Source organism: Charadrius vociferus, unplaced genomic scaffold (genome assembly GCF_000708025.1).
Source record: "Charadrius vociferus isolate BGI_N301 unplaced genomic scaffold, ASM70802v2 scaffold54, whole genome shotgun sequence".
In the NCBI taxonomy this organism is placed as follows: Eukaryota; Metazoa; Chordata; class Aves; order Charadriiformes; family Charadriidae; genus Charadrius; species Charadrius vociferus.
In genome coordinates, this window is record NW_009648350.1 from 1,544,060 (window position 1) to 1,559,458 (window position 15,399).

A 15,399-nucleotide genomic window follows, 5' to 3' on the forward strand; every position below is an offset into this window, starting at 1 on the left:
AGGGAGAGGGGTTATCTAGCCATGAACTGTAAAAAAATGGGTATTTTTAGGGGACAGGACACCTAGTGCAGCCTAAAGGAGAGGCAGCAGCTCCCAGGGCTCAGTGCACGTGGGTCGCTGCAGGGAGCGGCAGTGCCGGTCCCAGCTTTTAGCCCAGATCTCCTGGAAAGGGGGAAAAGCTTCCCAAGAGATCATTGTGGGACCCCTGCATCGCTCCCACCCCGCTCAACGGCGCTTTGGCTCACAAGGGCGATCCTCATCCCAAACTGCTGCTCAGCCCAAGGTCCCAAGGCCGTTCCATTGCAAGGGGTTTTGCGCTGGCCCAGACTGGTGTTACTGGGACCAGTGTTGGCTCCCCTAAGGGCTGAGGCCGTGAAGCCCCGGTGCTCCGGCAGACCCGTCCGGGAGCAGCCGCTTCTGCGGATGGGGAACCGGCAGAGACGGTTGCTCCACGTGGGGCTTCCTAAGGAAACGTGGCTTGAGCAACCCAGCCAAAACGGGACAGGCAGCCAGGGAGGAGCAAAAAGAGAACCAGTTTGGGGGCGACAGCCAGCGGCAGAGGGCAGGAGGTCGGTATAAAATCGCTGTTAGTTCTTAAGTTTTTGCTGTTTTGGTGAGGTCGAGCTCTGCTAGCGCAGGGCTGCCTGCGAGTGGGGCTGCCCGTAGCCCCACCGGCCGTTGGCATCCCCTCGCTGCCTGCAGCGCTGCCGCCGGTTCCCTGCCTGCACTGAGCCACGACGCCTGAGATTTTCTCTTCTCTGAAAGCAAGTTTGGCAGGCAGATGTTTGTTTAGGTATAATTCCCCCAGCTTTGGTTCTCCCCGCCTTGGCGCGGGATGCTGGTGGGGATGCGCGGCAGTGCTGGGGGGATGCGTGGCAGAGGAGGGACGTGGGGCTGACCCGGTGTTACCCTCAGGGAGCAGCTCTTCCTTCTGTCGAGATAAGGTGTTATCGCTGCTGGCCGGGTGATGCCAGGCGCTCCCTGGCTGGACATCGCTTTCTCGGCTTTCCTAAGGACCTCACACGCGAGGAGGCTGCGGGCTGAGCCGCAGGATGTAGGCGGGGAGGGAAGAGGGCTTGGTGACTCTGCCACGCTGGGAAGTGACACGGGTGGACTTTTACCACCTGGGCAGGGCTTGATGCGGCTTTACAGCACGATGGGGAAATGACGCCTTGTTTGCCATCACCGCAGCTCAGCGGCACGGTCCGGACTGCATCCCGCCCTGTCCTGGGGAGGCTGTGTCACAGCGGGGTGCCCAGCCCTGTGTGCCCACCGTCACCTCTGCCAGGGAGGGACGAGGTGGCAGCGGCCGAGGCTGCGCTGGAGGCAGATTTAGGGAAACGCTCCACCACGGTGCTGCCCAGCTCACGGCCTCCTGCAGCCCTGAGGGCATCGGGGAAGATGCCCAGTGTAACCAATGTAACCCAGTATGGCCCTCTGCCTCGGAGGAGGAGGTTGGAGTTGGGGGTCCCAGCTGCGGTGGCAGCGGTGCTGAGTGTCTGCTCCCATCCCCAGGTACTGGGGCAGATGCCATCCCTGAGGTCCCCTCGTCCCCTGCCCCGAGATGCCGATGGTGCTTCAAGCCAAAAAGCACCGTCCCCAGGAGGTGCCCGTAAGGTCCAGCACCCGCAGGGGCAAACCTCTGGGCAGCACCGGGGGTTCTCCCATTTTCCCCCATGTCTGCGGATGGGCTGACACCCTGGGCTGGCGTCACGGGCCGTCCCACGGGGAGCGCGCTGCCTCTGTCACGGCCAGCGGGACCAGTGCCCGCCAGCGGCGGGGGACAAAAACCAGATCGCTCCTTTTTTAGCACCGGGAACGCTCCGCGCCGCCGGCAGCGCTACCCGAAATGGTTGCTCGCCCGTGTTTATAGTCTCCCTGAGTCAGAGTTAATCCAACGGCAGCTTGTTTATGCCATAGGTTAAATAGTGTCAGGAACCGGCCCTAATGGCTGCGCGATGGGCTGGGAAACACAGGGAGAAGCGCAGCAGTGGCCCCAACCCTGCTCCTGCAGCCCTCTTGCACCCAGGGCCATGGCTCCGCGGTTCCCTTTGCTGGATGGGGAACGGTGGCCCTGGATGTGAGCTATGTCCAGACTTACGCCTGTCTTGGCCCTGGAGGCACTGATTTTTGGGGAGATCCACTAAAGTGGCTCAGGAGGGTCCAGGCGGGTCGCAAGCTGCAAACCCGCCATAGGCTTTAATCCCAAATGGCCGATGGCCAACCCGCCCCACCTGCCTTCGCACCCCCTCAACCATGCAGTGTGTTCCAGTCCCCAAAATAATCATCCAACCGCGGAAGTCAGGTCCCGCAGCTACCGCATGTCTCAGGCAAAGGGTGGGAGAGCTCAGCAACACATCCCTCATCCAGCTAAAGGAAATTTGGCAAATAAACCCCCAGGTGAGACTTGGTAGAAGAAGCCCCAGTCCACAGCGATGTGCTGGGACTTAGGGCTCCTGGGGATGAGTGCCAGTGGCCATGCTCACTGCACCACCTTTTCCTATCCAGGTGGGTTTTCCTCTACGAGAAGGGCTACCAGTCTCAGGACAGCATCGTCAGCTCCGTCTCGGTGAAGCTGAAAGGCCTGACGTTGACCAACGAGAGTGTCATGGGCCCTCACATCTGGGACGTGGTGGACTATGTTTTCCCACCCCAGGTAAGGAGGCAGAGTGGGTGGGTTAGGGGGGCCGCTTTTATCCCAACAGCCGCTTTCCCCCACATGCTGGGGTGCAGGTGGGCTCCTTGGCGTAGGCTTTCCATGGGGCTAACCATGACATGGTGTCCCTGTGGTGGAAAGCAGGTTGCTCCTGCCTCAAACCTCTGCCCACATATCACCCCTGGGGAGCATTGCAGTGCTTGGGACCCACCATAGTTGATGGGGCACGTTTGAGGCTGCCCCCGAAGAGGCTCCTCCAGTGCCTCCCGACAAGCACCTTGGGCAGCAAAGGGGGTCCTTCACTGTCCCTGGGGCTGGTGGCTCTGCAGCTCCCGAGGGCCACCACCAGCTTCCCAAGCTGTGGTGGAGGAGGGTGGAGGACCCAATATTAGGGAGAAAGGTGCCGTCTGCCTGGACATGCCCCGGTGGTTTGGGTGTCCTACCCTTAGCCCCAGGGAGAGGCTTGCAGACTCCATCAGACAACACCGTGCCGGCTGTGAGCTCATTGGCTGTGTCTCCACAGGGGGACAGCTCGTTTGTGGTGATGACCAACTTCATTGTCACCCCTGGACAGAAACAAGGAGCCTGCCCGGAGGTAAACGCACTGGCTTCCTTCGGTGGCCTCAGCTCCTGTAATTTAGGGGGGTTGTGGTAGTGGCACTGGGGAAGGAGTTTTCCTGACATTGAGAGGTTTAGTAAAAGCCTGAGCCCATCCTGCGAGTGCCACGTGAAGGCTTTTATTCTGCTGACAAACAGCCAGCGTCCAGTTAAGTTTTCTTCCCTTTGAGACAATCAAGCAGAGCAGACTCGAGGCTTTAACAAAAGCATCTGCCTGGAGTTTAAAAAAAAAAAAAGAAATCCCCCCCTTTTCCTGCTTAATCTGGACATCCTTGGTCAGGGAGCGGTGTACGGATGAGGGTCTGGGTACATCTGCGAGGAAAACGCTGCCCGGTGAGGAGGGAGGGACAGAGGGACCGAGAGCGCAGGGTGCGATGCTGAGAGGGGGCCGCCTGCTTTCTCCAAACAGCTGCCGGACGCCGGGCTCTGCGCGCGGGACAGCGACTGCAGCAAAGGGAAATACAGCCGCCAAGGACAAGGTACGGCACCCGGCCGTTTGTGGTGAGACACACGGAGCACGGCGCGCTCCGGCGAAGCCACGTGGCTGGGCAGTGTGGCAGGGGGACCTGCTTTGCGACCACCAAAGTGGGGTTTGGGAAAAGCCTCTGACGTGCGGGGTGAGGGTCCCACCTAGGCTGGTTCTGCTTTCCCCTTCTGAGATGGCTGAGCCGCAAAAAGCTCTGCCAACAAAAGGTTAACCAAGACTGAAGCATTTCTCCCCAGCTGCTGTCCTCTCAACAGCGTGGCGTTTTAGCAAGAAGAACGCCCAGTTGCTCCCCTGTGCGATGGTGCAGGAGAAACCACTGCCCTGATCTGAGAGGCCACAAATACTTCCCCTTTTTATAAAGGGGCACCAAAGCTCTGAGTATTTTGTGCCTTGGATGTCTACGGCAGGGCTGAAGTTCCAACCAGACCCCATCCATCCCAGTGCGAGGTTGGGATTTCCCAGTATCCAGGGGTGTGAGCAGCTGTCTTTCTTCCCCACAGGGCTCATGACGGGCAAGTGTGTGAATTTCAACAGCTCTGTGAAGACCTGCGAGATCTTTGGCTGGTGCCCCGTTGAAGTTGATGACCATGTTCCCACGTAAGGAATGATGTTGTTGCCCCAGTCCCACCCCAGCTGCACCAGCAGCACTCGGTGTAGGGCAGAGCAAGCCAGGGCTCTGCGGGTCGATGCCAGGACAGGCTGGGTCGATGCAGACCCTGCGGCTGCCCGGTGTCCCCAGGGGGTTTGTGCCTCTCCTGGTTGGTTTGCTCCCCACCTCGCTGGCAGCTCACCCCATCTCTGCTGGGTGCTCCGTGCGTGGGGCAGCAGCCCCCATCTGTCCTGTTTGCCTTCAGAGTAAAGTTGTGCTCTGCCCATGAGATGTTCTTCACCTCCCGCCTCCACGGGCCGCTGTGAAGCACTTCTTGATAGACGTAAAGTCCTTTTCTTCCTTCCTTCCCCTCCTCACAGGGGGGCCATGGGAACAGCCACAGGTCCCTCGAGGAGCCCAGGGAAGCATGCAGGCCCTTGAGCTCTCTTCTAGCCACCTCACTGTGCTTTTTGGGTTTCTTAACTGAAACCTCAGCACCTAACTCCCTCTCTGTCCCCTAACAGGCACTTCCATCTTTCCTTGGTGCTTTTCTGAGCCTTGTTGGCATCTTTCACTTAGAAAGAGAGGATCACCAGTTTTTCCGGGTCCTGCTCATCCCAGTTTGGATGAATCTCCACCAAATGGGCCTTCCCCCCAGGCAGAGAGCAGGGTGATGGACACATGTCAACACTTGTGTTTTTCAGCCCTGCCCTGTTGTCAGAAGCGGAGAAGTTCACCTTGTTCATCAAGAACAGCATCACCTTCCCCAGGTTCAAGGTGTCCAGGTAAGGGGAGCTTTGAGGAGATGGCTTCTGCTCGGTTCCCCCAGCCCTGTCCCTCAGGGGAAACCATGGGTGTAGCTGGATGCCTGATACAGAGGGTGCCGTCCCTCACCAGCGAGCCCAGGACTACGCTAACTGCTGCACTGATCACCAGATTAGCTGATAGGAACGGAGACATTTCCCTCCCAGATCTGTCCCACCTCAGCTGGTATCTGTGGTTACAGGAAAGAAGGTTTCTGGAATTAATGTCCCCTGAGTTGCCCTCACATGATGCGTATGAAAATACAGTTTCCCTGATTCTTCATTTTTCTTCTTGCTTTTCCTTCCTGAAGATAACAGTAAAATGCTGCACGGCACAGTGGGGTGTGAGCAGCCAGGACCAGCTTGGTGCCCAAAAATGAGCAGAAGCCCCTCTTAACGTGACGGTTCCCACCAGTTTCTGCAACGGGTGATAGGGTCGGCCCCTTGCAGGCAGCGCTGGAAACAGTGCCGCCGGCTGAAGGCGCACACGTAAGAGGATTTGTGATGACACTGATTATATATCTGATTTGGAACAAATTACCAGAAGCTATTTGTGCTGAAGACGGCGGCTTCTTCTCACTAAGCCGACCGCGTCCCGGCGCTGTAGCCAAGGTTGAATGCCCTGGCCGCCGGCACGCTTGGCAAAGGCTGGAGCCGACCTGGCGCTGCACCCCAAGAGGTGGCTGGGAGAGGGGATCCCCCCCAGCAGCAGGAGAGGTGGGAACCTGAGCGAGGACAGGCGGGAGAGGGGACACGGTGGGGGAGAGCAGGTCCTGGGAGGTGCGGGTGGGCGAACTGGCTGCTGTGGCCGGGGCTGCGCTGGAGCCGGCTGGGGTCACGGGGAAACGTCCTGCCTTTGATCGCTGCTGCTGCTGCTGCTGAACGGCCGAGCGTAAACAATGGGTCGGGGTTGAGCAAGGCACAAGTCTTACGAAACCATCTGGGTCAGGGAGGTTTCACAGAAGGACTATTTTTAGGCGAAGGAGCAGAGCGGGGTGGAAGGCGAGGCGTTGTCCTATCCTTTTCACCCTTTCTGGAGGAGATAACAAAATCCACCTAACGTAAAAGCTGTGGGATACGCTGTCTGTGAGCTGTCCCAGATGAAAGCTGTTGGTGCAGGGAGCGTTGCCTGGCAGAGCCCACGGATGAGCTGACATGCGAACGGGAGAGGGATGGTGGAGGCCACGGGAGGGTCTGCAAAGCTGAGGAACGAGCGAGGGGGTTGCTAGAAGAGGTGAGGACGGGCAGACATGTGCTGGGTTTGGGCAGCAGGCAATGCAGCAAACCCAAAGCAGAGGTGGAGAACATTTGCAGGAAAGAAAACAGGAGATAAGCTTCCTCCTAGGAGGAGGAGGTTCAGGGGAAATGAGTTGCTGATGGGGTGGGAAAAACCAGGCAGGGCTGGAGGAAAGCGCCTGCTCTCCATGTGTGGGCTCTGATGAGCACGTGGGGAGGAGGACAAGGTCCTGAGCTTTGACGTTACCCAGCTTTCAGCAATAGGTTGGACCAGGGACCTCCAGAGGTCCATTCCCACCCAAATTCTTGGGTTATTCAGACACTTTCTCACTCTCTTGTCATTCACAGGCGCAACTTGGTCGAGAGCGTTACCAAACAGTACCTGAAGAAATGCACCTATCACAAAGTCACCGATTCCTTATGCCCCGTGTTTGACCTGGGATACATAGTGAAGGAATCGGGTCAGAATTTTACCATCCTGGCTGTTAAGGTACTTCAATTTCAAATGATGTTTCTTGCTGAGGTGGGGAGGGAGACACCAACTGAGCAATCATCCCTCCGAGCCGCTGAGACGCAAGGGATCTGTTTTCTCAAGGACTCGCGAGGCAGCGTCAGAATTAGCTCTTAAAGATTATGAATCTCCTTGGACATGGCCTAATATTTAAGCCTTTCTTGGAAACTCCCCTGTAAGGTTGACAGGATTTGACCCGCTGGCAGTAAATCCAGGGTTCAGTTTGTTTTACTTCGTGCATGAATAACTAGAGCTGCGTGGCCACATCCCATCCGATTGAGGTCAGAAATGCAGCTTTGCCCAGTGCTTGTCAGGGTGATTTCTGCACTGCAGAGCCTTAAACTAACTTCGCCAGGCATTATATAAAATCGGAGGGTTGCATATAGGTGCAAAAAAGATGAACTTCTGGGGCACGGCTGGTTACAACCTGGAGTAAACTCAGGAGGGACTGTGCCATGTCCTAGAAGGTGGCCACTTCTCTTTGAGGAGGTTTCCTTGTGATTTCCATGGGTTCATTTCACTCTCCTCTATGACCATGTTAAATTGCCTTTGATTCTTCCCTGACATTAATGGTTTGATGGCAGGGTTAAGCCACAGGAAAGGCGAGTCTTGTGGGCAAAACTGGGCAAAGGAAGGCTGTCCCACCAGGACCGTAGGGGATCTGCAGTGAGCACTGTTTCTCAGGACCATGCCTTGGGCACAGGGTGACGATCAGGAACAAAAGGGTACGAAATGAGTTGTGTATCCAGCATTTAGGGCAGAAGCAAGCGCCTCTGCATGGGGTGGTGTATAGGGCACAAAGCCGAGGCTGCTCAGGAGGGCTGAGGCAGCGGTGGGGTCCGTGTATCCTGGGGAGCCAGGACACCTCATAGCATCGAGAAAGGCCATGTATGAGGAGGGAAAGCATTTCTCCCTGTGGGCCAGGTCCAAGGAGGGGCAACCTTGTGACTCCCCTCTCGGCTGCAGGGTGGAGTGGTGGGCATCACCATAGACTGGAACTGCGACCTCGACTGGCCCGTCCGGTACTGCAAACCCATTTACCAGTTCCACGGCCTTTACAATGATGACAGTAACGTTTCACCGGGCTTCAACTTCAGGTAAGAAGAGCCCTGTTAACTCTCCAGGTGGAATTCAGAGGTGACATCTTTCAGGATCCAACAACACCCAAGGGATGGTGGAAGATCAGGGGCTGTTCTCCAAAATACTCACTACCTTTGCAGTGCCAGACAGCAGTGCTCTCTTCAGCGTGGCATGAGAAGAGTGATAACCCACCCCTTGGCCTCAAAATTACCCCGTTGCCTTTCCCTGTTCTTCTCCCCGCTCCTTGCAGACTCTCCTGCTCAGCTGAGCTCTTGGGAAACCCCTTGAAAGCCTGGAGATGGCGCAGGGTCATCTCACGTGTTCCCACACTTGAAAGCATTCAGCCACAGCATGACATCAGCCACAGCATGACATCTAGGCACGAGCTGCTGCTCTGGGCGAAGCTCCCACTAGTGCTGTCACATAGCACTTGGGGTCATCAGGTATCCACGCAAGCAAGAGCTTTAACTCCAACCTGCAGGCAGGGAAACTGAGGCCCAGAGGGGAGAGGTGCCAACAGCCCAGCTCCTTCGGGGGGGTTAAGGAGCAGGTCAGGAGCAGGTCCGTGACAGCGCATCCCCAGATCTTTGTCCCGCTCTGCAGCCCACCAAGATCTGGATGCCGTTGGGTTGTGGGGGGCTATTAGACACCCTGGCAGACCATTAACGCTCACCATGCAATTGGACAGATATGCCAAATACTACAAAGAAAACGGGGTGGACAAGAGGACGCTCTACAAGGTGTTTGGGATCCGGTTCGACATTTTGGTGAATGGCAAGGTAAGGGTGGCCAGGCGCTGGGTTCGCCCCCCGATCTCCAGGATGGCAGTGCCATGTCCTCAGGAAGGTCTCGTGGGGACAGGAGAAACGGTGCGAGTGTTTTCCTCGGGCGCTGACCCATCACAGCAGCCTTTGGGCAGTGCCGGGGAAGGGAACATAAAGGGGAAGCCCATTTTACAGGTCACATCTATCAGCTGCAGTTCAGTCAGGGGTTTTGTCCCAGAAAACATCATGATGGGTTGAGGGGGGGGAACTGTGGAAAGTCAAAACCTTTTACTGATCTTTCCAAAAGCTGAACATTTGCATTTTTCTATTTCGTCTTTTTCTTCCTACTGGGAGAGAAAGCTTTCCTTGTTGTGTCCCTACTGGGAATATTTAAAGGGTATTCTTATTTTTCTTTTTTTTTAATTAAAAATACAGGAAGCAAAGTAATTTCAATTTGTGGCATCCTAAAGCCAACCTCCCATATTTTTCTGTTTGACCAATGAGCATAAAACCAGCTCTTACCCAGCTCCCGCCTGCGCTGTGGTTGTGGTTTGGGTTGCTGCAAGGCGCTTTAGCTGAGCCCCACCTACAGCTATGGCACCCCCTTTTTCCCCCCCTTGGGCTGATCGTAACATATCACCTATTTTCTCACATTGTATTCAGGCGGGCAAATTTGACATCATCCCGACCATGACCACAATTGGCTCTGGAATCGGTATTTTTGGAGTGGTAAGTTCAGATATTTCCAGCCTCTATATGGAGACTCCCAAATTAGTCTCCTTGCCCGTGACATCCGTGGGGAAGTGTCCCTGAGCTGCAGGGAAATACTGGCTTCTGCTCGGGCAATAGGGGATGGGCAAAAGGGGGAAAGGAGGTGCTCTCCTGCCTCGCTAGCTCAGGAAAATAGGTTCCCGCTGACCATCGGCTGATGTGAATTCTGCTCGCCGGAGCCGCTGCCCTGCCCAGCGAGGGGAAGGCAGCCCCTCCTGCCAGGGTATCTTGGGTATCTTCGTCTTGGTAGCTTGATTGTTTCAAGTTAGAGATGGTATTAAGGGGGTTTTGGAAGTGATGGGCAGTATTTCATGCACAACAGAAAACCAGCATCCTATTTGGTTATGGTCGTAAAAACTTCAGCATGACCCGCAGGGTGTTGTGCTCTGCATATACCTAAAGTGGAAACACTTCCTTTCTGTTGACTGAAATTGCCCCGTGTTGAACCCAGAACACTTCACTTCTGTCCTAAATGGGCTGCGTGCTCTTTAGCAGCTGCCATGTTGAGGGTTGAAGCAGAGATGGCCCTAATTTGTGGGGCAAACTGGAACAAGCTGGAAGCACAGGGTGGCACGGGTGAGCTGGGAGGGCAGCCCCAACCCTAACTGCGCTTTGATTTAAGGCTTCTGTCCTCTGCGACCTGCTCCTGCTGCATTTCCTCCAAGGACGGGACTATTACAAACAAAAGAAATTCAAATATGCTGAACAGGAGCCTGTAAGTAATAGCACATCCCTCCCTTGGGGAGGCTTTTGCGGGTGTGTGAGTGTGGATGTGTGCATGGGTAATGAGGCTTTAACACAAACAACATTTATATTGAGGAGCAACCGGGCGCCTTCCTGAGCTACTGGGAATCCTGAGCCCTGGGGACTGTCAGAGACTGGCACCCATGAATCTCCTCTCCTAAATAACAAAGATCTGCTGTGTGACTCGCTGTTTATAGCTTTATTCCCTCCCTTTATCCCCAGATATTCCAATATCTGGTAACACTTGCATTCCTTTAAGGGAAACGGGGACAGACCAGTGCTTTAGCAAACTGGAAAACGTCCCCTTTTCTGCTTTCCGAGAACATCTCCATGACAGTGGGAGGTTTCGTGGCCTTTCCTAGGACACGAAAACAGCTCTCCTCAAATTCACCTGAAAATATGCCTATACATTGGCGGTTAGAAGTCACTGTTCAACCACATTTTTCCCTGGTGTTAGAAAGGGGCAGGTCTGTAAAAGAATCATTGTTTTCTCTCATTTAACCCCCAGTCGAAGTCACATAAGAAGGAAAAGGAGCTGGACAACACTCAGTGAGAGGTGAGCGGTGTTTGCCTGGCCCGGCTGGCAGGGGTGAGGGCTGAGGGTCTCGGGGCTGTCCCAGGGCCCCCGGGACGGCAGCAGGGCTCCAGGGAGGAGGTCTGGAGGAGATCTGAGCTGTGGGCTGTAACATCTAACCCAGGATCAGCATTGCGCAGGGTGGCACGGGGTGCAGGATGCGGGATTGACGTCTCATCTTCGATGGCAGCATCGCTTGAAGAGGGGTAGTGGGGGGGAAAGACACCAGCAATCACTGCGCGCATCTCTCTCTTGGCAGAATCCACACTGACCAACAAACCTGCACCCCTCTTCCTCCTCCTCCTCCTCTCCTAAAACACGGTCGTCATCCCCTGTCACCAGCCTACACCAGCCCCAAGGTCAGCAGGAGCAGCGTCCGGCTCATGGGAACGTGGCACCCTGCAGCCAGGGCAGGGTCCGGCCGGCCCGTCACCCTGCCTCCGGTGGGACATGCTGCGATGCCGCGGGTGGGTTAAGCTAAGGGATGCTGAGGGCCCTCCAGCAGCCTTGCTGCAGGGCACTGGGGGTCTGCAGGGCTCCCGCCGCACCCCGCCTGGTGTGCCCGGGCTGTGCCGGGGCCGTGCCAGGGCATCCCACACCTGAAGCCCCCTGGGGAGAGCATCGCCGCTTCTCCTTCCCCAGCGGCACCCTTGGAGAGCTCCAAATTGAGGAGAGGAGGAGGGAAGGAGAAGCTGGCAAGATCCATGCCTGGTCCCTCAGCGTGGGAGGAAAAAAAAAAAAAGGCTATTTTGTAAGGATGTATTTTATTAAAAAAAAAAAACAAAAACACACAACAAAATAAACCTTTAGTTTTTCTACTACATCCCTTTGTGCTTGCCCCGGGGCACGGGGTATGCAGTGCTTTTTGGCACTGGGAGGGGTGCACGCAAAGCAATCCTGTAAATGGGGCTGGAGCATGGTGCCCCTGCAACGGGCTCGGTGCAGGCTCCCCCCGGGCTCTGCTGTCCCGTGCAGGGCCCCCGTGCCTCCGGCTGCGAGCAGGGCTTGTTATCAGCGTTGTCACTTGGGTTTCCTCCGCAGACGGGCCGGCTGGCGCGCTGCCGGCCATCGAGAAGGGCTGCCCTGCGCCAGCTGTGCCTCCTGCTGCCCGTGCCCGACGGCATGACCCGGTGAGAGCTGGCCTTCTCGGTGGTACCCTCCCAAACCGGCTCCTTGCACCCAGGAACAGAACTTCCCCTCTCTGCTAGAAGATTTGCACCACTTGGCACGTGCAGTTGGAAAATGGCAACCTGCACCCAAGTCCCACATCGCGATGTGCAGCCCCTGCCCGCTGCTGCTGGCTACGGTCAGCGCTCCGGGATGCGTCAAGCCCAGGCTTTTGGCACAGTCCCAAAAATTACCCACACCCCCCCCAGAGGTAATTTTGCTTTGGTCACTTCAAACCTAGGTCCCAGCTGCCTTGGGAAGGCGGTGAAGAAACTATCAGGATTGGTGTGTCGGTGGCTGCGGCGCCGCTGACGGCGGTGGGGAGGGTGGGCTAGCAGCAGGACGGAGGGACGCACCGCGCTGGGCTCGTGGGGACACGGAGGCACATGCCACAAACAGTTGCAGGTGATATTTGCTCGTAAGCTCAACAAATATTTCAAGCCATACATTCCCTCTGGGGACATTACTTGCTCTCAGAAGGATGCCTCAGCTTTCCCAGGCAGGGTTGGGGTTTTTTTTAGGATTATCCATTTGGCTAAGTTGTTCCCCCTTTCCCATCATGCTGGCCTGCGTTAAGGGAGGTCCAGGTGCTGCTGGTAAAGATGCAGAGCTGAGGGTGAGGGAAAGCTCCCCGGTCTCTGGAGGAGCTGGTGCCGCAGCGGGCGCTGAGGCCATGGGGCTGGTGGCATCCGCAGGAGCCGGTGCTCTCCTCCAGCCCCGCCGCGGTGCAGCTCTGCAGCAGGCTGCAACCAGCAGAGGGGACTGGAAGACCATGGCACACAGACGTGCCTGGGGAAAATTCAGTTGCCAAAGATGAGAGGTGGCGAAGCGAGAGCGTTCAGGTAACCTATCGCACCCGCTTGAACCGGGTCAGTCTCCAGTCATAAGTTAAAATAACGGGCGCAGAACCGCAGGTGGAGCAGGAGGTTGTTTCTGCCTGCTTAATCTTTCAAGCTGCTTGTAATGCAAAGCCCCTATTCTTTCCTAGGAAGTATTAAAAGGCAGAATAGGAAATTAGGAAAAATGCTACTTGTAAATGATCCCCTGTAGCTGCTATTCAAAACCTCTGAGCGGGGATCCCTGAAAGTCCCAAGACTGCTTTTAAAATCACGGGAAGGTTTATTTTCATCTCCTTGCTTGTTTTTTTAAAAGGCACGCTCTTTGGGGAGCCTTTGCTTTGCTTTTCATTCACCAACCATTGCTGCAACCAGCAGAACGTGATAGTGTAATGATTCTTTCACCAAAACAAGCTTCTCCTCTAAGCCGGGGCCCCCAGGGCTTTCGGGTGGGTGCCATGCAGCGTGAGACCTGTCTGGAGGAAACTGAATAAGTTTCTGATCTTAATGTACACCAGTCCCCTGTGCCATATGAAAAGGCAGCGAGGAAAGCCCATGGCAATGGTTTCGGTCCCTCCTTTCACCAGAGGGGCTGGAGCTGGTGTGAGGGGTGGGAGAGCACGGAGGGGAGGGCTGCGCTGGGCTGCTCAGCCCGGTGGGGGAGCCTTGGTTGGTGTAGATGCTCTGTTGTAGCACCTTCTCCCGGTGCCTCCCGGTTTGCTAAAATTCGGGCAAAATTACTGAATGCAGGATAGTACGCAACAGTTAAAAGTCTGCGCATCTAAAGCCCTGAAAAATGAAAATAACGAGAGGTTGAAGGTCTGCCCTGAGAAAGGCTGCACTTTTCCCGAGAACGTGTCCTGGTGGTGGTGCTGAGTTCATTCGTGGAGGTCTTTCAGTGCACATCCCAGCGGGGAGGTGTCGGTGACCAGCAGGACCGTCCTCCTCTCCTCCTGGTTTGACCTGAACTTGCTCTCGGGGCCAAGAATTCCCTGTGCTTGGCATCCGTCCTGGCCAGAAAGCGACTGTATTTGAAGCTGTAAAAACGCAACCGCTGTGTCCTGCTGCTCTCTGACCTCTGAGCAGTGAGCCAAAGCGTGGCAGGAACCCAAAGGGGATTGGTCATTGTGCGAAGACCCCTTCCAGGACAGCTTGCTGTGTTGCTTCCTATTTATGTGGTGGCAACTGAGGGTTGGGTTGTTTGTTGGTTTTTTTTTTCAAAACTCCTTGTTTAATTGTGTTTTGGGTTTTACGTGGTTATTTAACTAATAGAAAAATACTAGTAGAAAAGGCACCTTCAGCAAATCAACTGCTGCCTCCAGTCCTTTCGGCTAGAAGACACACAAGAAAGAATATCTATTCTCCAGCTAAACCCTAATCATTACAAACAGCACCAACAAGCCCTCGTACGTGATGTTGTCAGTAGAGTGCTCGAAGGGTCTCACAGAGGACTCTTGCACCCATCACGGGTGTTAGATGAAGGGAGGGAGCAGTGTTACTATTCCCATTTTACAGAAAGGGAAACCAACACACAAGCAAATAATTTCTGAAGGTGTATGCAAATGTGGCGAGCAGATTCTGCCTCTGACCAGTTATTATTATCTGTGAAAAGTTACCAGGTTGGACCCGGTACACATATATCTTGTCATCCCCTCAGGCATGGTTACTCTGAAAGAAATCAAACGGCACAGTTATTCCAGAAGAGCAGTTGCAGAAAAAAAAAAAAAAACTTATTTGGCAATAATTACGCTGCTTAGTGATGCTGCAGAGATGAGGAATTATATTTCAACCTCTGCAGAGCTGGCAACATTTAATTATTATGTTTGTGCGCAATTCCCAACACAATGAGGCCCTGATTTCCACCTGGTGCTTCCAGACACTATAACAATGCAAATTAAAAATGAATAACACTAAAGAAAGAGATAGCTCCTTCCCTGGGCAATCTCTCCTGTCTCTAAACCCACTCATTCTTTCTCTGGCACAGCAAACTCCCTTTTATTTTTAACCTGATCCTCCACTTAGGACATTCTTGGATTTTTCCCTAAAAAAGCACCTGCCTTCCTGGTTGCACTAATTCCCGTTCTCTTTTGATGCGGGAGCATGTTTTCAGTTGGACAAATCCTCTGGGTGACGCACAGTGAAGGACTGTCAGGATCCTTTATGTCCTCCCAGCTCTAAATGACGCTTTTATTTCCTTCTGTCCCAAAGACATGCTGTCTCAGCCCAGATTGCGCTGGGTGGTGAAAGGCCCCTCTCTGTCGTTACAGCCTCAGACATCTGCAGCTCAGCCTGCAGTCACACTCCCGGTGACAGTACAGTCGTTACAGCTCATTTTCGCTGCTGCCAGCTCCGTATTAATTACGCCACGCTATTTTCTTTTGCTTTCTTTGGTGAAGTGCTCTCTCCTCCCGTTGTCTGTTACTAATTGCTTTATTGCCTTATTTTAAAAAGCGTAAAAGTCCAAAGTGTCCAAATGGATTCTGAATACAGCGGCAGCGCAGTCAACCACAGGGCTCCTTCGCAGGGGGGAACCGGGACCGTTCCAGTTAACAGGGCTCTGCCC

The 15,399-nt window shown here is 54.9% G+C and overlaps 1 protein-coding gene across 1 annotated transcript in view; it reads left to right on the forward strand.

The window, feature by feature from the left end:
- P2RX1 (purinergic receptor P2X, ligand-gated ion channel, 1) overlaps positions 1-11,213 on the forward strand; it is a 12,250-nt gene extending 1,037 nt beyond the window's left edge. Inside the window, exons 2-13 of the mRNA XM_009885109.1 lie at positions 2,509-2,656; positions 3,180-3,251; positions 3,684-3,753; positions 4,262-4,358; positions 5,055-5,135; positions 6,738-6,879; positions 7,867-7,997; positions 8,669-8,759; positions 9,408-9,473; positions 10,138-10,230; positions 10,768-10,815; positions 11,093-11,213. Of these exons, the coding sequence (XP_009883411.1) occupies positions 2,509-2,656; positions 3,180-3,251; positions 3,684-3,753; positions 4,262-4,358; positions 5,055-5,135; positions 6,738-6,879; positions 7,867-7,997; positions 8,669-8,759; positions 9,408-9,473; positions 10,138-10,230; positions 10,768-10,812 (1,036 nt within the window). The 3' untranslated portion in view covers positions 10,813-10,815; positions 11,093-11,213. The remainder of the gene's footprint in view (positions 1-2,508; positions 2,657-3,179; positions 3,252-3,683; positions 3,754-4,261; positions 4,359-5,054; positions 5,136-6,737; positions 6,880-7,866; positions 7,998-8,668; positions 8,760-9,407; positions 9,474-10,137; positions 10,231-10,767; positions 10,816-11,092) is intronic.
- The last annotated feature ends 4,186 nt before the right edge of the window (positions 11,214-15,399 follow it).